General features: G+C 33.5%; 1 protein-coding gene across 1 annotated transcript in view; it reads left to right on the top strand.

Annotated features, from left to right (window-relative positions):
• LOC121422025 (multiple epidermal growth factor-like domains protein 10) overlaps positions 1-5,777 on the top strand; it is a 59,068-nt gene extending 53,291 nt beyond the window's left edge. Inside the window, exons 6-7 of the mRNA XM_041616827.1 lie at positions 4,713-4,723; positions 5,763-5,777. Coding sequence (XP_041472761.1) covers positions 4,713-4,723; positions 5,763-5,777 — 26 coding nt within the window. The remainder of the gene's footprint in view (positions 1-4,712; positions 4,724-5,762) is intronic.
• Positions 5,778-20,479: the final 14,702 nt, after the last annotated feature.

Here is a 20,479-nt window from a genome sequence, read left to right as displayed (position 1 = left end):
ACATGAAAGGGTTTATTTTTCCCCAAGTCTTCCCCCATCTTATTTTATTCACTCGTCTTCCTCCTCTTCCTTTTCTTCTTTCTTTTCCCTCCTTATTCCTTAGTCTTCCCCTTTTTTCTTCTTCTTTTTTTTTGCTCCACCGATAAGGGGATGGGCCCTTCCCCCCCCCCCCCGATTCGCCAAAATAAACGACTGAAACAACTTTTCAAGGTTCTTGCATGTTTGCTCGCCGCGATTCTCTTATTCCACATCCCTTGAAAGTCGTTTTTTTTAATCCCAACTACTGTGACGAAATAGGCCTAAAGAGGGCGCTTGCAAGAAATAGTGGCAGAGCTAGAGCCAGACCCAGAGCCCGGGAGGCCAGAGATAGGGCCAGAGGAGGTATAACTCGGAGAATGTCTGACTGACTGTGTACAGTTGTATTTTCAGTGGTCGGTGTAGATCACTCATTCAATGAACAAGGTTTTGATATGACCTTGTTCTCAGTTATATCTCCATGTGTGGCAAAATAAGGGTGGCAATGTTTGGCTTATTTTCCCTTTTCCTTTGGGGCAAATGCTTGATTTTTTTACACTGATAGTTTTCATTACACCTATTATTCATACAACTTGGCTCTTATTTAAATTTGATTCTTTAAATCATTTTTTTCTTAATTAAAAATAGAGATCAAAAAATGAAAATTTTCTTGCCATATTACTTTCCACCAATAGAGGGCGTACACAAAATATGCCCAAAATTCAAGTTTTTGAGCGCTCTTTTGAATACAAAAATTATTCCCAAGTTACTATTTAATGAAAAATAAATTGCAACTGTATGCAAATTAGTAATTTTGGTCACAAATGTGATATTTTAATGATTTTTTAAAGTGTCTGCTCTGTACAACATTGGCATACCATAGTCCTACCTGTAGATTCCCCACAGGAAGTGTGTGTGTGTTTGAGTTTTGTCAGACGTGTATCAATCAGATATGATTATTTACGTCTGGGACCGACCTTTAACGTCACCATCCGAAAGACGTGACCAGGGCTCGAACCTCGAACCTCTGCATCAATTTGTAACTTCCCCACAGCTTGGATTACAGGCGCACGCCACAACGCCCAGTTGTGTTCACTGCTACCACCCACAGGAAGGGTGGTAGCAGTGAACAAGTGGTGTAGATCAGTTGCATGTGGCAGTAGTCAGTTGAGGACAGTTCAGTGTCAGAGTGCATTGGATTCAGTTTCAGTTCAAAAATTATTAGAGTTACACGTCTGGCTCGAAGGTTACAATCTCTTCAGTACAATTTGTAAGTTGCAGACCTCAGTTATTTCAGAGAGGATATGTAAGGTATGAATTATTGAGTCGAATTCTATATCTTTGTGTTTATTGTTAATATGTCTATTGAGATGTACTTGTAATTGATGATGCTGTAGTATGTAGACCCTAGTGTAAAATTTTTTAAACTGTATATGTATTTGAAATATTAACAGAGACCAGGCGAGCGAGCAATGAGTGAGAGTAGTAAACCGTGGTCATCGTCATGATCGTGTAAGGCAAAATGTCATATATATACTTTGGTGAGAAACGTATCATGTGTGTGAGTTATGCTCTCAATCTGTTGACCACTCAGGAGCGCGAGCCAGAGAGGAGCGAGAGCGAGCCAGGGAACCCCCCTCCCCCTGAAACGCTAGCTACACCTCTGAAATTTGCTCGCTCCTATTACTAGATATTTACTGAAATTCAGTAGTTTTTACCACAATAGTCATCAAGAAAGGAAAAAAAAGAAGTACCGGTATGCTTCTAACTGTCAAAAGAGATCAATGCTTAGTGCTTTGTACAAGGTATATATATATATATATATATATATATATATATATATTTGAGATATGATATTTTGTAGGTGGTTTTCTACACTCATTAAGCAACTCCTAGGGAAAAATGAAATTGATCGGTTGAGTCATGCATGAGTAATTAAAGATTGAATTAAAAATGACAATTTTTGAAAGTCACAAGAGTCGTTTTTCAGATTGTGCAAATACAAAGTTTTGCAAAAAATGTTGTTAGGTGAATTTTATTGTGTTGCTGTTTTACTATCCATCATTTAGCCACTCAGCACGCAATTTCGATATGGTATGTTCATGGTTGAGTGAGCACAATAATATTGCAGGGGCGGCAGAAGCGGGGTGGGGGGGGGGCTGGGGGCCCCCACTTTTTTCCAAAAGCATGTACAAGAATATAAAAATGACCATACGATTGTGAATTTTGCATGGTCAGCCCCCCCCCCTTTCGCTAAGCCCCTCCCCACACTTTGAAAACCGTTCCGCGGCCTCTGTATTGTGACGTATCATCATAGGTTTTTTTTTGGTTGTATCCTCTACAACTTGTTAGGTCATATTAAAATTTGAAAATATTGGTGGCTCCCCCAATTATAGGCCCCTCCCCATTTTTAAATTCTGGATCCACCCCTGATTTGTCCATAATTAAACTGATGATGAGAAATTGTTAGGCAAAGAATACATTTATGCAGTATAAAGGTATTCATTCCCAAGTTTTCGTATGTGCTCGCTCAACCATGAAAATGCTAAAAGTTCGGAAAGTGTGTGGTGATAGAAATGATGGATGATAAAAACAACAAAAATTAAATAAACTGAATTTGCCCCCAATATTCACCTTATCACCCTTTAAAATGAGTCTATGATATTGAAAATACCCATTTTCCCACAATAAGGTAAAAAAGAGCTAATCACATTCCACATGTTCATTCAAGCATGAATGTTTAATTAAACACTTTTGAATCATTGATGCATGTGTATTGGTCATGAACATAACAGAAAAGTTGATAAAAGATTAGTTTCAGTTACCAAAATGAAACAATACTTGCCTATGATATTTGAAAATTGTATTTTTTTGTTTTCAATAAATGTTCATTGAACCGTGAAACAATGAATATTGTTAAAGAAACTCTTCCGAAAAATGACCGTCATCATATTCTATCATTTTTATTGATAAAAATGTGTAAAAATCTAATCATAGCAAATTTGGACTTGTGTTTATTCAACCGTGAAATTTAGCCAAAAAAGTTGGATCATCTTTTAGAAAGTACCTTTTACAAGCCTTCTGACTATATTTCATGATGAGAATGTGAAATCAGTTCCAATAAAATGGAATCAAAGTCATGATATTTGGCTTGTGACTTTTGAATAGTGACATTTTGCCTTCTGACGGTGCTCACTGAAGCATGACGTAAAATACGTCCTTAATATTTACTCAGATGGTAGCTTATAAAATTACCTACACGCTCATGTAAAAATATATCAAAAACTCGCATTGGTTCAGAAATTATTGATGTTTGTTCAAGGGGGGACTTACTTTTTTGTTGTATATATATAAATAAATATATATACATACATATATATATATATATATATATATATATATATATATATATATATATATATATATATTTATATATATATATATTATAAAGAATTGGATGAAGAGAACAATGGTAGGTGTAACTTAAATCAAGGTTCCTCAAAAAATGTCTCTGCCGGGAATCGAACCCGAGCCCCCAGCTTTGAACGCCGGTGCCTTAACCACTAGACCACAGACACGGGTTAGTGGCTAGGGTGAGCCTACCATTGTTCTCTTCATATCATTTTGCAAGCCAGATAGCTGTGTGAGAGTAGGGGATTGTGTTATTGAGAAAGGAAGTGATTTTTATGTGTTCTGGTAGATGTGAGTCTAATATTTCCCATTTGTTTTCACTTGCATAGTAGAGTGACATTTATATAGGTGCTGCTTTTTCCCTGGTGGAGGCGGCGGCGTCAACACCAAAACTTAATCGAAGGTTAAGATTCAACACAAAATCTTGATTGCAGGGTTAAGTTTTTGAAATGACAGCATAATTTAGAAAGTATATAGACCTAGTTCATGAAGCTTGTCCATAAGAGTAATGAAGTATCACTGAACATCATGTGCGAGTTTCAGGTCACATAACCAAGGTCAAAGGTCAATGATCTTTGGCCATATTTGGCATATTTGTTGAATTACCATCATAACTTTGAAAGTCTATGGATCTCATTCATAAAACTTGGACATAAGAGTAATCAAAGGAGGGGGGAGGGCTCTAATTGGTTAAATAATGCGTTTGTCATTTTTGTTGGTAATATTGTTACCGAGGTATCCTTTTTTCCCTTCTTATAGAAAACTGTCAGGTAGATGCAATTCCTAACTCAAATCAAACAACATCTGATTCATTGGACCATGATGCAAGTATCGTTATAGCCTGTGAAATGGGCTACTCTACCGGTATGGGTATTGTAACAGAGCTCATGTGTGATAACGGGAACCTTTCTGCACCTGTTCCAATCTGTTATGGTAAGATCCTATCAATCTTGGATGAATCTGCCAATTCAAAACAATTGATTTATTCAGACAATCTAGATTTTCAAACTGGTATTTTTTGATGTGCCATTTTGACTTACTGGGGTTTTGAAATTAAGAACTAGGTATTTTTTTATACTTTACTCATTTTAACAATTAATTTGTAAAAGATGCTTGCTATTTTTTGGCATTCTACTGTCATACATATTTCTAGTATGTTGGAATTTTTTTTCTTTACAAATATTACAAAGGAAAGTTTTTTGGGGGGCTCTAATTGATTAAATAATGAGTATGTCATTTTTGTTGGTAATATTGTTACTGAGATATTCTTTTTTGCCCTCTTATAGAAAACTGTCAGGTAGATGCAATTCCTTACTCAAATCAAACAACATCTGATTCATTGGACCATGATGCAAGTATCGTTATAGCCTGTGAAATGGGCTACTCTACCGGTATGGGTATTGTAACAGAGCTCATGTGTGATAACGGGAACCTTTCTGCACCTGTTCCAATCTGTTATGGTAAGATCCTATCAATCTTGGATGAATCTGCCAATTCAAAACAATTGATTTATTCAGACAATCTAGATTTTCAAACTGGCTTTTTTTTATGTGCCATTTTGACTTACTGGGGTTTTGAAAATAAGAGCTAGGTATTTTTTATACTTTACTCATTTTAACAATTAATTTGTAAAAGATGCTTGCTATTTTTTGGCATTCTACTGTCATTAATATTTCTAGTATGTTACAATTTTTTCTGTACAAATGTTACAAAGGCAAGTTTTTTGGGGGCTCTAATTGATTAGATAATGAGTATGTCATTTTTGTTGGTAATATTGATACTGAAATCTCTTTTTTTCCCCTCTTATAGAAAACTGTCAGGTAGATGCAATTCCTAACTCAAATCAAACAACATCTGATTCATTGGACCATGATGCAAGTATCGTTATAGCCTGTGACATGGGCTACTCTACCGGTATGGGTATTGTAACAGAGCTCATGTGTGATAACGGGAACCTTTCTGCACCTGTTCCAATCTGTTATGGTAAGATCCTATCAATCTTGGATGAATCTGCCAATTCAAAACAATTGATTTATTCAGACAATCTAGATTTTCAAACTGGTATTTTTTGATGTGCCATTTTGACTTACTGGGGTTTTGAAATTAAGAACTAGGTATTTTTTTATACTTTACTCATTTTAACAATTAATTTGTAAAAGATGCTTGCTATTTTTTGGCATTCTACTGTCATACATATTTCTAGTATGTTGGAATTTTTTTTCTTTACAAATATTACAAAGGAAAGTTTTTTGGGGGGCTCTAATTGATTAAATAATGAGTATGTCATTTTTGTTGGTAATATTGTTACTGAGATATTCTTTTTTGCCCTCTTATAGAAAACTGTCAGGTAGATGCAATTCCTTACTCAAATCAAACAACATCTGATTCATTGGACCATGATGCAAGTATCGTTATAGCCTGTGAAATGGGCTACTCTACCGGTATGGGTATTGTAACAGAGCTCATGTGTGATAACGGGAACCTTTCTGCACCTGTTCCAATCTGTTATGGTAAGATCCTATCAATCTTGGATGAATCTGCCAATTCAAAACAATTGATTTATTCAGACAATCTAGATTTTCAAACTGGCTTTTTTTTATGTGCCATTTTGACTTACTGGGGTTTTGAAAATAAGAGCTAGGTATTTTTTATACTTTACTCATTTTAACAATTAATTTTTCAAAGATGCTTGCTATTTTTTGGCATTCTACTGTCATTAATATTTCTAGTATGTTACAATTTTTTCTGTACAAATGTTACAAAGGCAAGTTTTTGGGGGGCTCTAATTGATTAGATAATGAGTATGTCATTTTTGTTGGTAATATTGATACTGAAATCTCTTTTTTTCCCCTCTTATAGAAAACTGTCAGGTAGATGCAATTCCTAACTCAAATCAAACAACATCTGATTCATTGGACCATGATGCAAGTATCGTTATAGCCTGTGACATGGGCTACTCTACCGGTATGGGTATTGTAACAGAGCTCATGTGTGATAACGGGAACCTTTCTGCACCTGTTCCAATCTGTTATGGTAAGATCCTATCAATCTTGGATGAATCTGCCAATTCAAAACAATTGATTTATTCAGACAATCTAGATTTTCAAACTGGCTTTTTTTATGTGCCATTTTGACTTACTGGGGTTTTGAAATTAAGAACTAGGTATTTTTTTATACTTTACTCATTTTAACAATGAATTTGTAAAAGATGCTTGCTATTTTTTGGCATTCTACTGTCATAAATATTTCTAATATGTTACAATTTTTTTCTGTACAAATGTGACAAAGGCAAGTTTTTGGGGGGCTCTAATTGATTAAATAATGAGTATGTCATTTTTGTTGGTAATATTGATACTGAAATCTCTTTTTTTCCCCTCTTATAGAAAACTGTCAGGTAGATGCAATTCCTAACTCAAATCAAACGACATCTGATTCATTGGACCATGATGCAAGTATCGTTATAGCCTGTGACATGGGCTACTCTACCGGTATGGGTATTGTAACAGAGCTCATGTGTGATAACGGGAACCTTTCTGCACCTGTTCCAATCTGTTATGGTAAGATCCTATCAATCTTGGATGAATCTGCCAATTCAAAACAATTGATTTATTCAGACAATCTAGATTTTCAAACTGGCTTTTTTTGATGTGCCATTTTGACTTACTGGGGTTTTGAAATTAAGAACTAGGTATTTTTTTATACTTTACTCATTTTAACAATTAATTTGTAAAAGATGCTTGCTATTTTTTGGCATTCTACTGTCATACATATTTGTAGTATGTTGGAATTTTTTTTCTTTACAAATATTACAAAGGAAAGTTTTTTGGGGGCTCTAATTGATTAAATAATGAGTATGTCATTTTTGTTGGTAATATTGATACTGAAATCTCTTTTTTTCCCCTCTTATAGAAAACTGTCAGGTAGATGCAATTCCTAACTCAAATCAAACAACATCTGATTCATTGGACCATGATGCAAGTATCGTTATAGCCTGTGACGTGGGCTACTCTACCGGTATGGGTATTGTAACAGAGCTCATGTGTGATAACGGGAACCTTTCTGCACCTGTTCCAATCTGTTATGGTAAGATCCTATCAATCTTGGATGAATCTGCCAATTCAAAACAATTGATTTATTCAGACAATCTAGATTTTCAAACTGGCTTTTTTTGATGTGCCATTTTGACTTACTGGGGTTTTGAAATTAAGAACTAGGTATTTTTTTATACTTTACTCATTTTAACAATTAATTTGTAAAAGATGCTTGCTATTTTTTGGCATTCTACTGTCATAAATATTTCTAGTATGTTACAATTTTTTTCTGTACAAATGTTACAAAGGCAAGTTTTTTGAGGGGCTCTAATTGATTAGATAATGAGTATGTCATTTTTGTTGGTAATATTGATACTGAAATCTCTTTTTTTCCCCTCTTATAGAAAACTGTCAGGTAGATGCAATTCCTAACTCAAATCAAACAACATCTGATTCATTGGACCATGATGCAAGTATCGTTATAGCCTGTGACATGGGCTACTCTACCGGTATGGGTATTGTAACAGAGCTCATGTGTGATAACGGGAACCTTTCTGCACCTGCTCCAATCTGTTATGGTAAGATCCTATCAATCTTGGATGAATCTGCCAATTCAAAACAATTGATTTATTCAGACAATCTAGATTTTCAAACTGTTTTTTTTTATGTGCCATTTTGACTTACTGGGGTTTTGAAATTAAGAACTAGGTATTTTTTTATACTTTACTCATTTTAACAATTAATTTGTAAAAGATGCTTGCTATTTTTTGGCATTCTACTGTCATACATATTTCTAGTATGTTGGAATTTTTTTTCTTTACAAATATTACAAAGGAAAGTTTTTTGGGGGGCTCTAATTGATTAAATAATTAGTATGTCATTTTTGTTGGTAATATTGATACTGAAATCTCTTTTTTTCCCCTCTTATAGAAAACTGTCAGGTAGATGCAATTCCTAACTCAAATCAAACGACATCTGATTCATTGGACCATGATGCAAGTATCGTTATAGCCTGTGACATGGGCTACTCTACCGGTATGGGTATTGTAACAGAGCTCATGTGTGATAACGGGAACCTTTCTGCACCTGTTCCAATCTGTTATGGTAAGATCCTATCAATCTTGGATGAATCTGCCAATTCAAAACAATTGATTTATTCAGACAATCTAGATTTTCAAACTGGCTTTTTTTATGTGCCATTTTGACTTACTGGGGTTTTGAAATTAAGAACTAGGTATTTTTTTATACTTTACTCATTTTAACAATTAATTTGTAAAAGATGCCTACTATTTTTTGGCATTCTACTGTCATAAATATTTCTAGTATGTTACAATTTTTTTCTGTACAAATGTTACAAAGGCAATTTTTTGTGGGGGCTCTAATTGATTAAATAGTGAGTATGTCATTTTTGTTGGTAATATTGATACTGAAATCTCTTTTTTCCCCTCTTATAGAAAACTGTCAGGTAGATGCAATTCCTAACTCAAATCAAACAACATCTGATTCATTGGACCATGATGCAAGTATCGTTATAGCCTGTGACATGGGCTACTCTACCGGTATGGGTATTGTAACAGAGCTCATGTGTGATAACGGGAACCTTTCTGCACCTGTTCCAATCTGTTATGGTAAGATCCTATCAATCTTGGATGAATCTGCCAATTCAAAACAATTGATTTATTCAGACAATCTAGATTTTCAAACTGGCTTTTTTTGATGTGCCATTTTGACTTACTGGGGTTTTGAAATTAAGAACTAGGTATTTTTTTATACTTTACTCATTTTAACAATTAATTTGTAAAAGATGCTTGCTATTTTTTGGCATTCTACTGTCATACATATTTCTAGTATGTTGGAATTTTTTTTCTTTACAAATATTACAAAGGAAAGGTTTTGGGGGGCTCTAATTGATTAAATAATGAGTATGTCATTTTTGTTGGTAATATTGTTACTGAGATATTCTTTTTTGCCCTCTTATAGAAAACTGTCAGGTAGATGCAATTCTTTACTCAAATCAATCAACATCTGATTCATTGGACCATGATGCAAGTATCGTTATAGCCTGTGACATGGGCTACTCTACCGGTATGGGTATTGTAACAGAGCTCATGTGTGATAACGGGAACCTTTCTGCACCTGTTCCAATCTGTTATGGTAAGATCCTATCAATCTTGGATGAATCTGCCAATTCAAAACAATTGATTTATTCAGACAATCTAGATTTTCAAACTGGCTTTTTTTTTGATGTGCCATTTTGACTTACTGGGGTTTTGAAAATAAGAACTAGGTATTTTTTATACTTTACTCATTTTAACAATTAATTTGTAAAAGATGCTTGCTATTTTTTGGCATTCTACTGTCATTAATATTTCTAGTATGTTACAATTTTTTCTGTACAAATGTTACAAAGGCAAGTTTTTGGGGGGCTCTAATTGATTAAATAATGAGTATGTCATTTTTGTTGGTAATATTGATACTGAAATCTCTTTTTTTCCCCTCTTATAGAAAACTGTCAGGTAGATGCAATTCCTAACTCAAATCAAACAACATCTGATTCATTGGACCATGATGCAAGTATCGTTATAGCCTGTGACGTGGGCTACTCTACCGGTATGGGTATTGTAACAGAGCTCATGTGTGATAACGGGAACCTTTCTGCACCTGTTCCAATCTGTTATGGTAAGATCCTATCAATCTTGGATGAATCTGCCAATTCAAAACAATTGATTTATTCAGACAATCTAGATTTTCAAACTGGCTTTTTTTGATGTGCCATTTTGACTTACTGGGGTTTTGAAATTAAGAACTAGGTATTTTTTTATACTTTACTCATTTTAACAATTAATTTGTAAAAGATGCTTGCTATTTTTTGGCATTCTACTGTCATACATATTTCTAGTATGTTGGAATTTTTTTTCTTTACAAATATTACAAAGGAAAGTTTTTGGGGGGCTCTAATTGATTAAATAATTAGTATGTCATTTTTGTTGGTAATATTGATACTGAAATCTCTTTTTTTCCCCTCTTATAGAAAACTGTCAGGTAGATGCAATTCCTAACTCAAATCAAACGACATCTGATTCATTGGACCATGATGCAAGTATCGTTATAGCCTGTGACATGGGCTACTCTACCGGTATGGGTATTGTAACAGAGCTCATGTGTGATAACGGGAACCTTTCTGCACCTGTTCCAATCTGTTATGGTAAGATCCTATCAATCTTGGATGAATCTGCCAATTCAAAACAATTGATTTATTCAGACAATCTAGATTTTCAAACTGGCTTTTTTTATGTGCCATTTTGACTTACTGGGGTTTTGAAATTAAGAACTAGGTATTTTTTTATACTTTACTCATTTTAACAATTAATTTGTAAAAGATGCCTACTATTTTTTGGCATTCTACTGTCATAAATATTTCTAGTATGTTACAATTTTTTTCTGTACAAATGTTACAAAGGCAATTTTTTGTGGGGGCTCTAATTGATTAAATAGTGAGTATGTCATTTTTGTTGGTAATATTGATACTGAAATCTCTTTTTTCCCCTCTTATAGAAAACTGTCAGGTAGATGCAATTCCTAACTCAAATCAAACAACATCTGATTCATTGGACCATGATGCAAGTATCGTTATAGCCTGTGACATGGGCTACTCTACCGGTATGGGTATTGTAACAGAGCTCATGTGTGATAACGGGAACCTTTCTGCACCTGTTCCAATCTGTTATGGTAAGATCCTATCAATCTTGGATGAATCTGCCAATTCAAAACAATTGATTTATTCAGACAATCTAGATTTTCAAACTGGCTTTTTTTGATGTGCCATTTTGACTTACTGGGGTTTTGAAATTAAGAACTAGGTATTTTTTTATACTTTACTCATTTTAACAATTAATTTTTCAAAGATGCTTGCTATTTTTTGGCATTCTACTGTCATACATATTTCTAGTATGTTGGAATTTTTTTTCTTTACAAATATTACAAAGGAAAGTTTTTTGGGGGGCTCTAATTGATTAAATAATGAGTATGTCATTTTTGTTGGTAATATTGTTACTGAGATATTCTTTTTTGCCCTCTTATAGAAAACTGTCAGGTAGATGCAATTCCTTACTCAAATCAATCAACATCTGATTCATTGGACCATGATGCAAGTATCGTTATAGCCTGTGACATGGGCTACTCTACCGGTATGGGTATTGTAACAGAGCTCATGTGTGATAACGGGAACCTTTCTGCACCTGTTCCAATCTGTTATGGTAAGATCCTATCAATCTTGGATGAATCTGCCAATTCAAAACAATTGATTTATTCAGACAATCTAGATTTTCAAACTGGCTTTTTTTGATGTGCCATTTTGACTTACTGGGGTTTTGAAATTAAGAACTAGGTATTTTTTATACTTTACTCATTTTAACAATTAATTTGTAAAAGATGCTTGCTATTTTTTGGCATTCTACTGTCATAAATATTTCTAGTATGTTACAATTTTTTCTGTACAAATGTTACAAAGGCAAGTTTTTTTGGGGGCTCTAATTGATTAAATAATGAGTATGTCATTTTTGTTGGTAATATTGATACTGAAATCTCTTTTTTTCCCCTCTTATAGAAAACTGTCAGGTAGATGCAATTCCTAACTCAAATCAAACGACATCTGATTCATTGGACCATGATGCAAGTATCGTTATAGCCTGTGACATGGGCTACTCTACCGGTATGGGTATTGTAACAGAGCTCATGTGTGATAACGGGAACCTTTCTGCACCTGTTCCAATCTGTTATGGTAAGATCCTATCAATCTTGGATGAATCTGCCAATTCAAAACAATTGATTTATTCAGACAATCTAGATTTTCAAACTGGCTTTTTTTGATGTGCCATTTTGACTTACTGGGGTTTTGAAATTAAGAACTAGGTATTTTTTTTATACTTTACTCATTTTAACAATTAATTTGTAAAAGATGCTTGCTATTTTTTGGCATTCTACTGTCATACATATTTCTAGTATGTTGGAATTTTTTTTCTTTACAAATATTACAAAGGAAAGTTTTTGGGGGGCTCTAATTGATTAAATAATGAGTATGTCATTTTTGTTGGTAATATTGATACTGAAATCTCTTTTTTTCCCCTCTTATAGAAAACTGTCAGGTAGATGCAATTCCTAACTCAAATCAAACAACATCTGATTCATTGGACCATGATGCAAGTATCGTTATAGCCTGTGACATGGGCTACTCTACCGGTATGGGTATTGTAACAGAGCTCATGTGTGATAACGGGAACCTTTCTGCACCTGTTCCAATCTGTTATGGTAAGATCCTATCAATCTTGGATGAATCTGCCAATTCAAAACAATTGATTTATTCAGACAATCTAGATTTTCAAACTGGCTTTTTTTGATGTGCCATTTTGACTTACTGGGGTTTTGAAATTAAGAACTAGGTATTTTTTTATACTTTACTCATTTTAACAATTAATTTTAAAAGATGCTTGCTATTTTTTGGCATTCTACTGTCATACATATTTCTAGTATGTTGGAATTTTTTTCTTTACAAATATTACAAAGGAAAGTTTTTTGGGGGGCTCTAATTGATTAAATAATGAGTATGTCATTTTTGTTGGTAATATTGATACTGAGATATTCTTTTTTGCCCTCTTATAGAAAACTGTCAGGTAGATGCAATTCCTTACTCAAATCAAACAACATCTGATTCATTGGACCATGATGCAAGTATCGTTATAGCCTGTGACATGGGCTACTCTACCGGTATGGGTATTGTAACAGAGCTCATGTGTGATAACGGGAACCTTTCTGCACCTGTTCCAATCTGTTATGGTAAGATCCTATCAATCTTGGATGAATCTGCCAATTCAAAACAATTGATTTATTCAGACAATCTAGATTTTCAAACTGGCTTTTTTTGATGTGCCATTTTGACTTACTGGGGTTTTGAAATTAAGAACTAGGTATTTTTTTATACTTTACTCATTTTAACAATTAATTTGTAAAAGATGCTTGCTATTTTTTGGCATTCTACTGTCATACATATTTCTAGTATGTTGGAATTTTTTTCTTTACAAATATTACAAAGGAAAGTTTTTTGGGGGCTCTAATTGATTAAATAATGAGTATGTCATTTTTGTTGGTAATATTGATACTGAATATTCTTTTTTGCCCTCTTATAGAAAACTGTCAGGTAGATGCAATTCCTTACTCAAATCAATCAACATCTGATTCATTGGACCATGATGCAAGTATCGTTATAGCCTGTGACATGGGCTACTCTACCGGTATGGGTATTGTAACAGAGCTCATGTGTGATAACGGGAACCTTTCTGCACCTGTTCCAATCTGTTATGGTAAGATCCTATCAATCTTGGATGAATCTGCCAATTCAAAACAATTGATTTATTCAGACAATCTAGATTTTCAAACTGGCTTTTTTTGATGTGCCATTTTGACTTACTGGGGTTTTGAAATTAAGAACTAGGTATTTTTTTATACTTTACTCATTTTAACAATTAATTTGTAAAAGATGCCTACTATTTTTTGGCATTCTACTGTCATAAATATTTCTAGTATGTTACAATTTTTTTCTGTACAAATGTTACAAAGGCAAGTTTTTTTGGGGGCTCTAATTGATTAAATAATGAGTATGTCATTTTTGTTGGTAATATTGATACTGAAATCTCTTTTTTTCCCCTCTTATAGAAAACTGTCAGGTAGATGCAATTCCTAACTCAAATCAAACAACATCTGATTCATTGGACCATGATGCAAGTATCGTTATAGCCTGTGACATGGGCTACTCTACCGGTATGGGTATTGTAACAGAGCTCATGTGTGATAACGGGAACCTTTCTGCACCTGTTCCAATCTGTTATGGTAAGATCCTATCAATCTTGGATGAATCTGCCAATTCAAAACAATTGATTTATTCAGACAATCTAGATTTTCAAACTGGCTTTTTTTGATGTGCCATTTTGACTTACTGGGGTTTTGAAATTAAGAACTAGGTATTTTTTTATACTTTACTCATTTTAACAATTAATTTGTAAAAGATGCTTGCTATTTTTTGGCATTCTACTGTCATAAATATTTCTAGTATGTTACAATTTTTTTCTGTACAAATGTTACAAAGGCAAGTTTTTTGGGGGCTCTAATTGATTAAATAATGAGTATGTCATTTTTGTTGGTAATATTGTTACTGAATATTCTTTTTTGCCCTCTTATAGAAAACTGTCAGGTAGATGCAATTCCTAACTCAAATCAATCAACATCTGATTCATTGGACCATGATGCAAGTATCGTTATAGCCTGTGACATGGGCTACTCTACCGGTATGGGTATTGTAACAGAGCTCATGTGTGATAACGGGAACCTTTCTGCACCTGTTCCAATCTGTTATGGTAAGATCCTATCAATCTTGGATGAATCTGCCAATTCAAAACAATTGATTTATTCAGACAATCTAGATTTTCAAACTGGCTTTTTTTGATGTGCCATTTTGACTTACTGGGGTTTTGAAATTAAGAACTAGGTATTTTTTTATACTTTACTCATTTTAACAATTAATTTGTAAAAGATGCTTGCTATTTTTTGGCATTCTACTGTCATAAATATTTCTAGTATGTTACAATTTTTTTCTGTACAAATGTTACAAAGGCAAGTTTTTGGGGGCTCTAATTGATTAAATAATGAGTATGTCATTTTTGTTGGTAATATTGATACTGAAATCTCTTTTTTCCCCTCTTATAGAAAACTGTCAGGTAGATGCAATTCCTAACTCAAATCAAACAACATCTGATTCATTGGACCATGATGCAAGTATCGTTATAGCCTGTGACATGGGCTACTCTACCGGTATGGGTATTGTAACAGAGCTCATGTGTGATAACGGGAACCTTTCTGCACCTGTTCCAATCTGTTATGGTAAGATCCTATCAATCTTGGATGAATCTGCCAATTCAAAACAATTGATTTATTCAGACAATCTAGATTTTCAAACTGGCTTTTTTTGATGTGCCATTTTGACTTACTGGGGTTTTGAAATTAAGAACTAGGTATTTTTTTATACTTTACTCATTTTAACAATTAATTTGTAAAAGATGCTTATTTTTTGGCATTCTACTGTCATAAATATTTCTAGTATGTTACAATTTTTTTCTGTACAAATGTTACAAAGGCAATTTTTTGTGGGGGCTCTAATTGATTAAATAATGAGTATGTCATTTTTGTTGGTAATATTGATACTGAAATCTCTTTTTTTCCCCTCTTATAGAAAACTGTCAGGTAGATGCAATTCCTAACTCAAATCAAACAACATCTGATTCATTGGACCATGATGCAAGTATCGTTATAGCCTGTGACATGGGCTACTCTACCGGTATGGGTATTGTAACAGAGCTCATGTGTGATAACGGGAACCTTTCTGCACCTGTTCCAATCTGTTATGGTAAGATCCTATCAATCTTGGATGAATCTGCCAATTCAAAACAATTGATTTATTCAGACAATCTAGATTTTCAAACTGGCTTTTTTTGATGTGCCATTTTGACTTACTGGGGTTTTGAAATTAAGAACTAGGTATTTTTTTATACTTTACTCATTTTAACAATTAATTTGTAAAAGATGCTTGCTATTTTTTGGCATTCTACTGTCATAAATATTTCTAGTATGTTACAATTTTTTTCTGTACAAATGTTACAAAGGCAAGTTTTTGTGGGGGCTCTAATTGATTAAATAATGAGTATGTCATTTTTGTTGGTAATATTGATACTGAAATCTCTTTTTTTCCCCTCTTATAGAAAACTGTCAGGTAGATGCAATTCCTAACTCAAATCAAACAACATCTGATTCATTGGACCATGATGCAAGTATCGTTATAGCCTGTGACATGGGCTACTCTACCGGTATGGGTATTGTAACAGAGCTCATGTGTGATAACGGGAACCTTTCTGCACCTGTTCCAATCTGTTATGGTAAGATCCTATCAATCTTGGATGAATCTGCCAATTCAAAACAATTGATTTATTCAGACAATCTAGATTTTCAAACTGGCTTTTTTTGATGTGCCATTTTGACTTACTGGGGTTTTGAAATTAAGAACTAGGTATTTTTTTATACTTTACTCATTTTAACAATTAATTTGTAAAAGATGCTTGCTATTTTTTGGCATTCTACTGTCATACATATTTCTAGTATGTTGGAATTTTTTTTCTTTACAAATATTACAAAGGAAAGTTTTTGTGGGGGCTCTAATTGATTAAATAATGAGTATGTCATTTTTGTTGGTAATATTGATACTGAATATTCTTTTTTTCCCCTCTTATAGAAAACTGTCAGGTAGATGCAATTCCTTACTCAAATCAAACAACATCTGATTCATTGGACCATGATGCAAGTATCGTTATAGCCTGTGACATGGGCTACTCTACCGGTATGGGTATTGTAACAGAGCTCATGTGTGATAACGGGAACCTTTCTGCACCTGTTCCAATCTGTTATGGTAAGATCCTATCAATCTTGGATGAATCTGCCAATTCAAAACAATTGATTTATTCAGACAATCTAGATTTTCAAACTGGCTTTTTTTGATGTGCCATTTTGACTTACTGGGGTTTTGAAATTAAGAACTAGGTATTTTTTTATACTTTACTCATTTTAACAATTAATTTGTAAAAGATGCTTGCTATTTTTTGGCATTCTACTGTCATAAATATTTCTAGTATGTTACAATTTTTTTCTGTACAAATGTTACAAAGGCAAGTTTTTGTGGGGGCTCTAATTGATTAAATAATGAGTATGTCATTTTTGTTGGTAATATTGATACTGAAATCTCTTTTTTTCCCTCTTATAGAAAACTGTCAGGTAGATGCAATTCCTAACTCAAATCAAACAACATCTGATTCATTGGACCATGATGCAAGTATCGTTATAGCCTGTGACATGGGCTACTCTACCGGTATGGGTATTGTAACAGAGCTCATGTGTGATAACGGGAACCTTTCTGCACCTGTTCCAATCTGTTATGGTAAGATCCTATCAATCTTGGATGAATCTGCCAATTCAAAACAATTGATTTATTCAGACAATCTAGATTTTCAAACTGGCTTTTTTTGATGTGCCATTTTGACTTACTGGGGTTTTGAAATTAAGAACTAGGTATTTTTTTATACTTTACTCATTTTAACAATTAATTTGTAAAAGATGCTTGCTATTTTTTGGCATTCTACTGTCATAAATATTTCTAGTATGTTACAATTTTTTTCTGTACAAATGTTACAAAGGCAAGTTTTTTGGGGGGCTCTAATTGATTAAATAATGAGTATGTCATTTTTGTTGGTAATATTGATACTGAAATCTCTTTTTTTCCCCTCTTATAGAAAACTGTCAGGTAGATGCAATTCCTAACTCAAATCAAACAACATCTGATTCATTGGACCATGATGCAAGTATCGTTATAGCCTGTGACATGGGCTACTCTACCGGTATGGGTATTGTAACAGAGCTCATGTGTGATAACGGGAACCTTTCTGCACCTGTTCCAATCTGTTATGGTAAGATCCTATCAATCTTGGATGAATCTGCCAATTCAAAACAATTGATTTATTCAGACAATCTAGATTTTCAAACTGGCTTTTTTTGATGTGCCATTTTGACTTACTGGGGTTTTGAAATTAAGAACTAGGTATTTTTTTATACTTTACTCATTTTAACAATTAATTTGTAAAAGATGCTTGCTATTTTTTGGCATTCTACTGTCATACATATTTCTAGTATGTTGGAATTTTTTTTCTTTACAAATATTACAAAGGAAAGTTTTTGTGGGGGCTCTAATTGATTAAATAATGAGTATGTCATTTTTGTTGGTAATATTGATACTGAAATCTCTTTTTTTCCCCTCTTATAGAAAACTGTCAGGTAGATGCAATTCCTAACTCAAATCAAACAACATCTGATTCATTGGACCATGATGCAAGTATCGTTATAGCCTGTGACATGGGCTACTCTACCGGTATGGGTATTGTAACAGAGCTCATGTGTGATAACGGGAACCTTTCTGCACCTGTTCCAATCTGTTATGGTAAGATCCTATCAATCTTGGATGAATCTGCCAATTCAAAACAATTGATTTATTCAGACAATCTAGATTTTCAAACTGGCTTTTTTTGATGTGCCATTTTGACTTACTGGGGTTTTGAAATTAAGAACTAGGTATTTTTTTATACTTTACTCATTTTAACAATTAATTTGTAAAAGATGCTTGCTATTTTTTGGCATTCTACTGTCATAAATATTTCTAGTATGTTACAATTTTTTTCTGTACAAATGTTACAAAGGCAAGTTTTTTTGGGGGCTCTAATTGATTAAATAATGAGTATGTCATTTTTGTTGGTAATATTGTTACTGAAATTCTTTTTTGCCCTCTTATAGAAAACTGTCAGGTAGATGCAATTCCTTACTCAAATCAATCAACATCTGATTCATTGGACCATGATGCAAGTATCGTTATAGCCTGTGACATGGGCTACTCTACCGGTATGGGTATTGTAACAGAGCTCATGTGTGATAACGGGAACCTTTCTGCACCTGTTCCAATCTGTTATGGTAAGATCCTATCAATCTTGGATGAATCTGCCAATTCAAAACAATTGATTTATTCAGACAATCTAGATTTTCAAACTGGCTTTTTTTGATGTGCCATTTTGACTTACTGGGGTTTTGAAATTAAGAACTAGGTATTTTTTTATACTTTACTCATTTTAACAATTAATTTGTAAAAGATGCTTGCTATTTTTTGGCATTCTACTGTCATAAATATTTCTAGTATGTTACAATTTTTTTCTGTACAAATGTTACAAAGGCAAGTTTTTGTGGGGGCTCTAATTGATTAAATAATGAGTATGTCATTTTTGTTGGTAATATTGATACTGAAATCTCTTTTTTCCCCTCTTATAGAAAACTGTCAGGTAGATGCAATTCCTAACTCAAATCAAACAACATCTGATTCATTGGACCATGATGCAAGTATCGTTATAGCCTGTGACATGGGCTACTCTACCGGTATGGGTATTGTAACAGAGCTCATGTGTGATAACGGGAACCTTTCTGCACCTGTTCCAATCTGTTATGGTAAGATCCTATCAATCTTGGATGAATCTGCCAATTCAAAACAATTGATTTATTCAGACAATCTAGATTTTCAAACTGGCTTTTTTTGATGTGCCATTTTGACTTACTGGGGTTTTGAAATTAAGAACTAGGTATTTTTTTATACTTTACTCATTTTAACAATTAATTTGTAAAAGATGCCTACTATTTTTTGGCATTCTACTGTCATAAATATTTCTAGTATGTTACAATTTTTTTCTGTACAAATGTTACAAAGGCAATTTTTTGTGGGGGCTCTAATTGATTAAATAATGAGTATGTCATTTTTGTTGGTAATATTGATACTGAAATCTCTTTTTTTCCCCTCTTATAGAAAACTGTCAGGTAGATGCAATTCCTAACTCAAATCAAACAACATCTGATTCATTGGACCATGATGCAAGTATCGTTATAGCCTGTGACATGGGCTACTCTACCGGTATGGGTATTGTAACAGAGCTCATGTGTGATAACGGGAACCTTTCTGCACCTGTTCCAATCTGTTATGGTAAGATCCTATCAATCTTGGATGAATCTGCCAATTCAAAACAATTGATTTATTCAGACAATCTAGATTTTCAAACTGGCTTTTTTTGATGTGCCATTTTGACTTACTGGGGTTTTGAAATTAAGAACTAGGTATTTTTTTATACTTTACTCATTTTAACAATTAATTTGTAAAAGATGCTTGCTATTTTTTGGCATTCTACTGTCATACATATTTCTAGTATGTTGGAATTTTTTTTCTTTACAAATATTACAAAGGAAAGTTTTTTGGGGGGCTCTAATTGATTAAATAATGAGTATGTCATTTTTGTTGGTAATATTGTTACTGAATATTCTTTTTTGCCCTCTTATAGAAAACTGTCAGG

This window comes from Lytechinus variegatus, chromosome 9 (genome assembly GCF_018143015.1).
Source record: "Lytechinus variegatus isolate NC3 chromosome 9, Lvar_3.0, whole genome shotgun sequence".
NCBI classification, from domain to species: domain Eukaryota; kingdom Metazoa; phylum Echinodermata; class Echinoidea; order Temnopleuroida; family Toxopneustidae; genus Lytechinus; species Lytechinus variegatus.
Note: the sequence above shows the minus strand (reverse complement) of the source record. Positions and strands in the feature narration are given on the sequence as shown.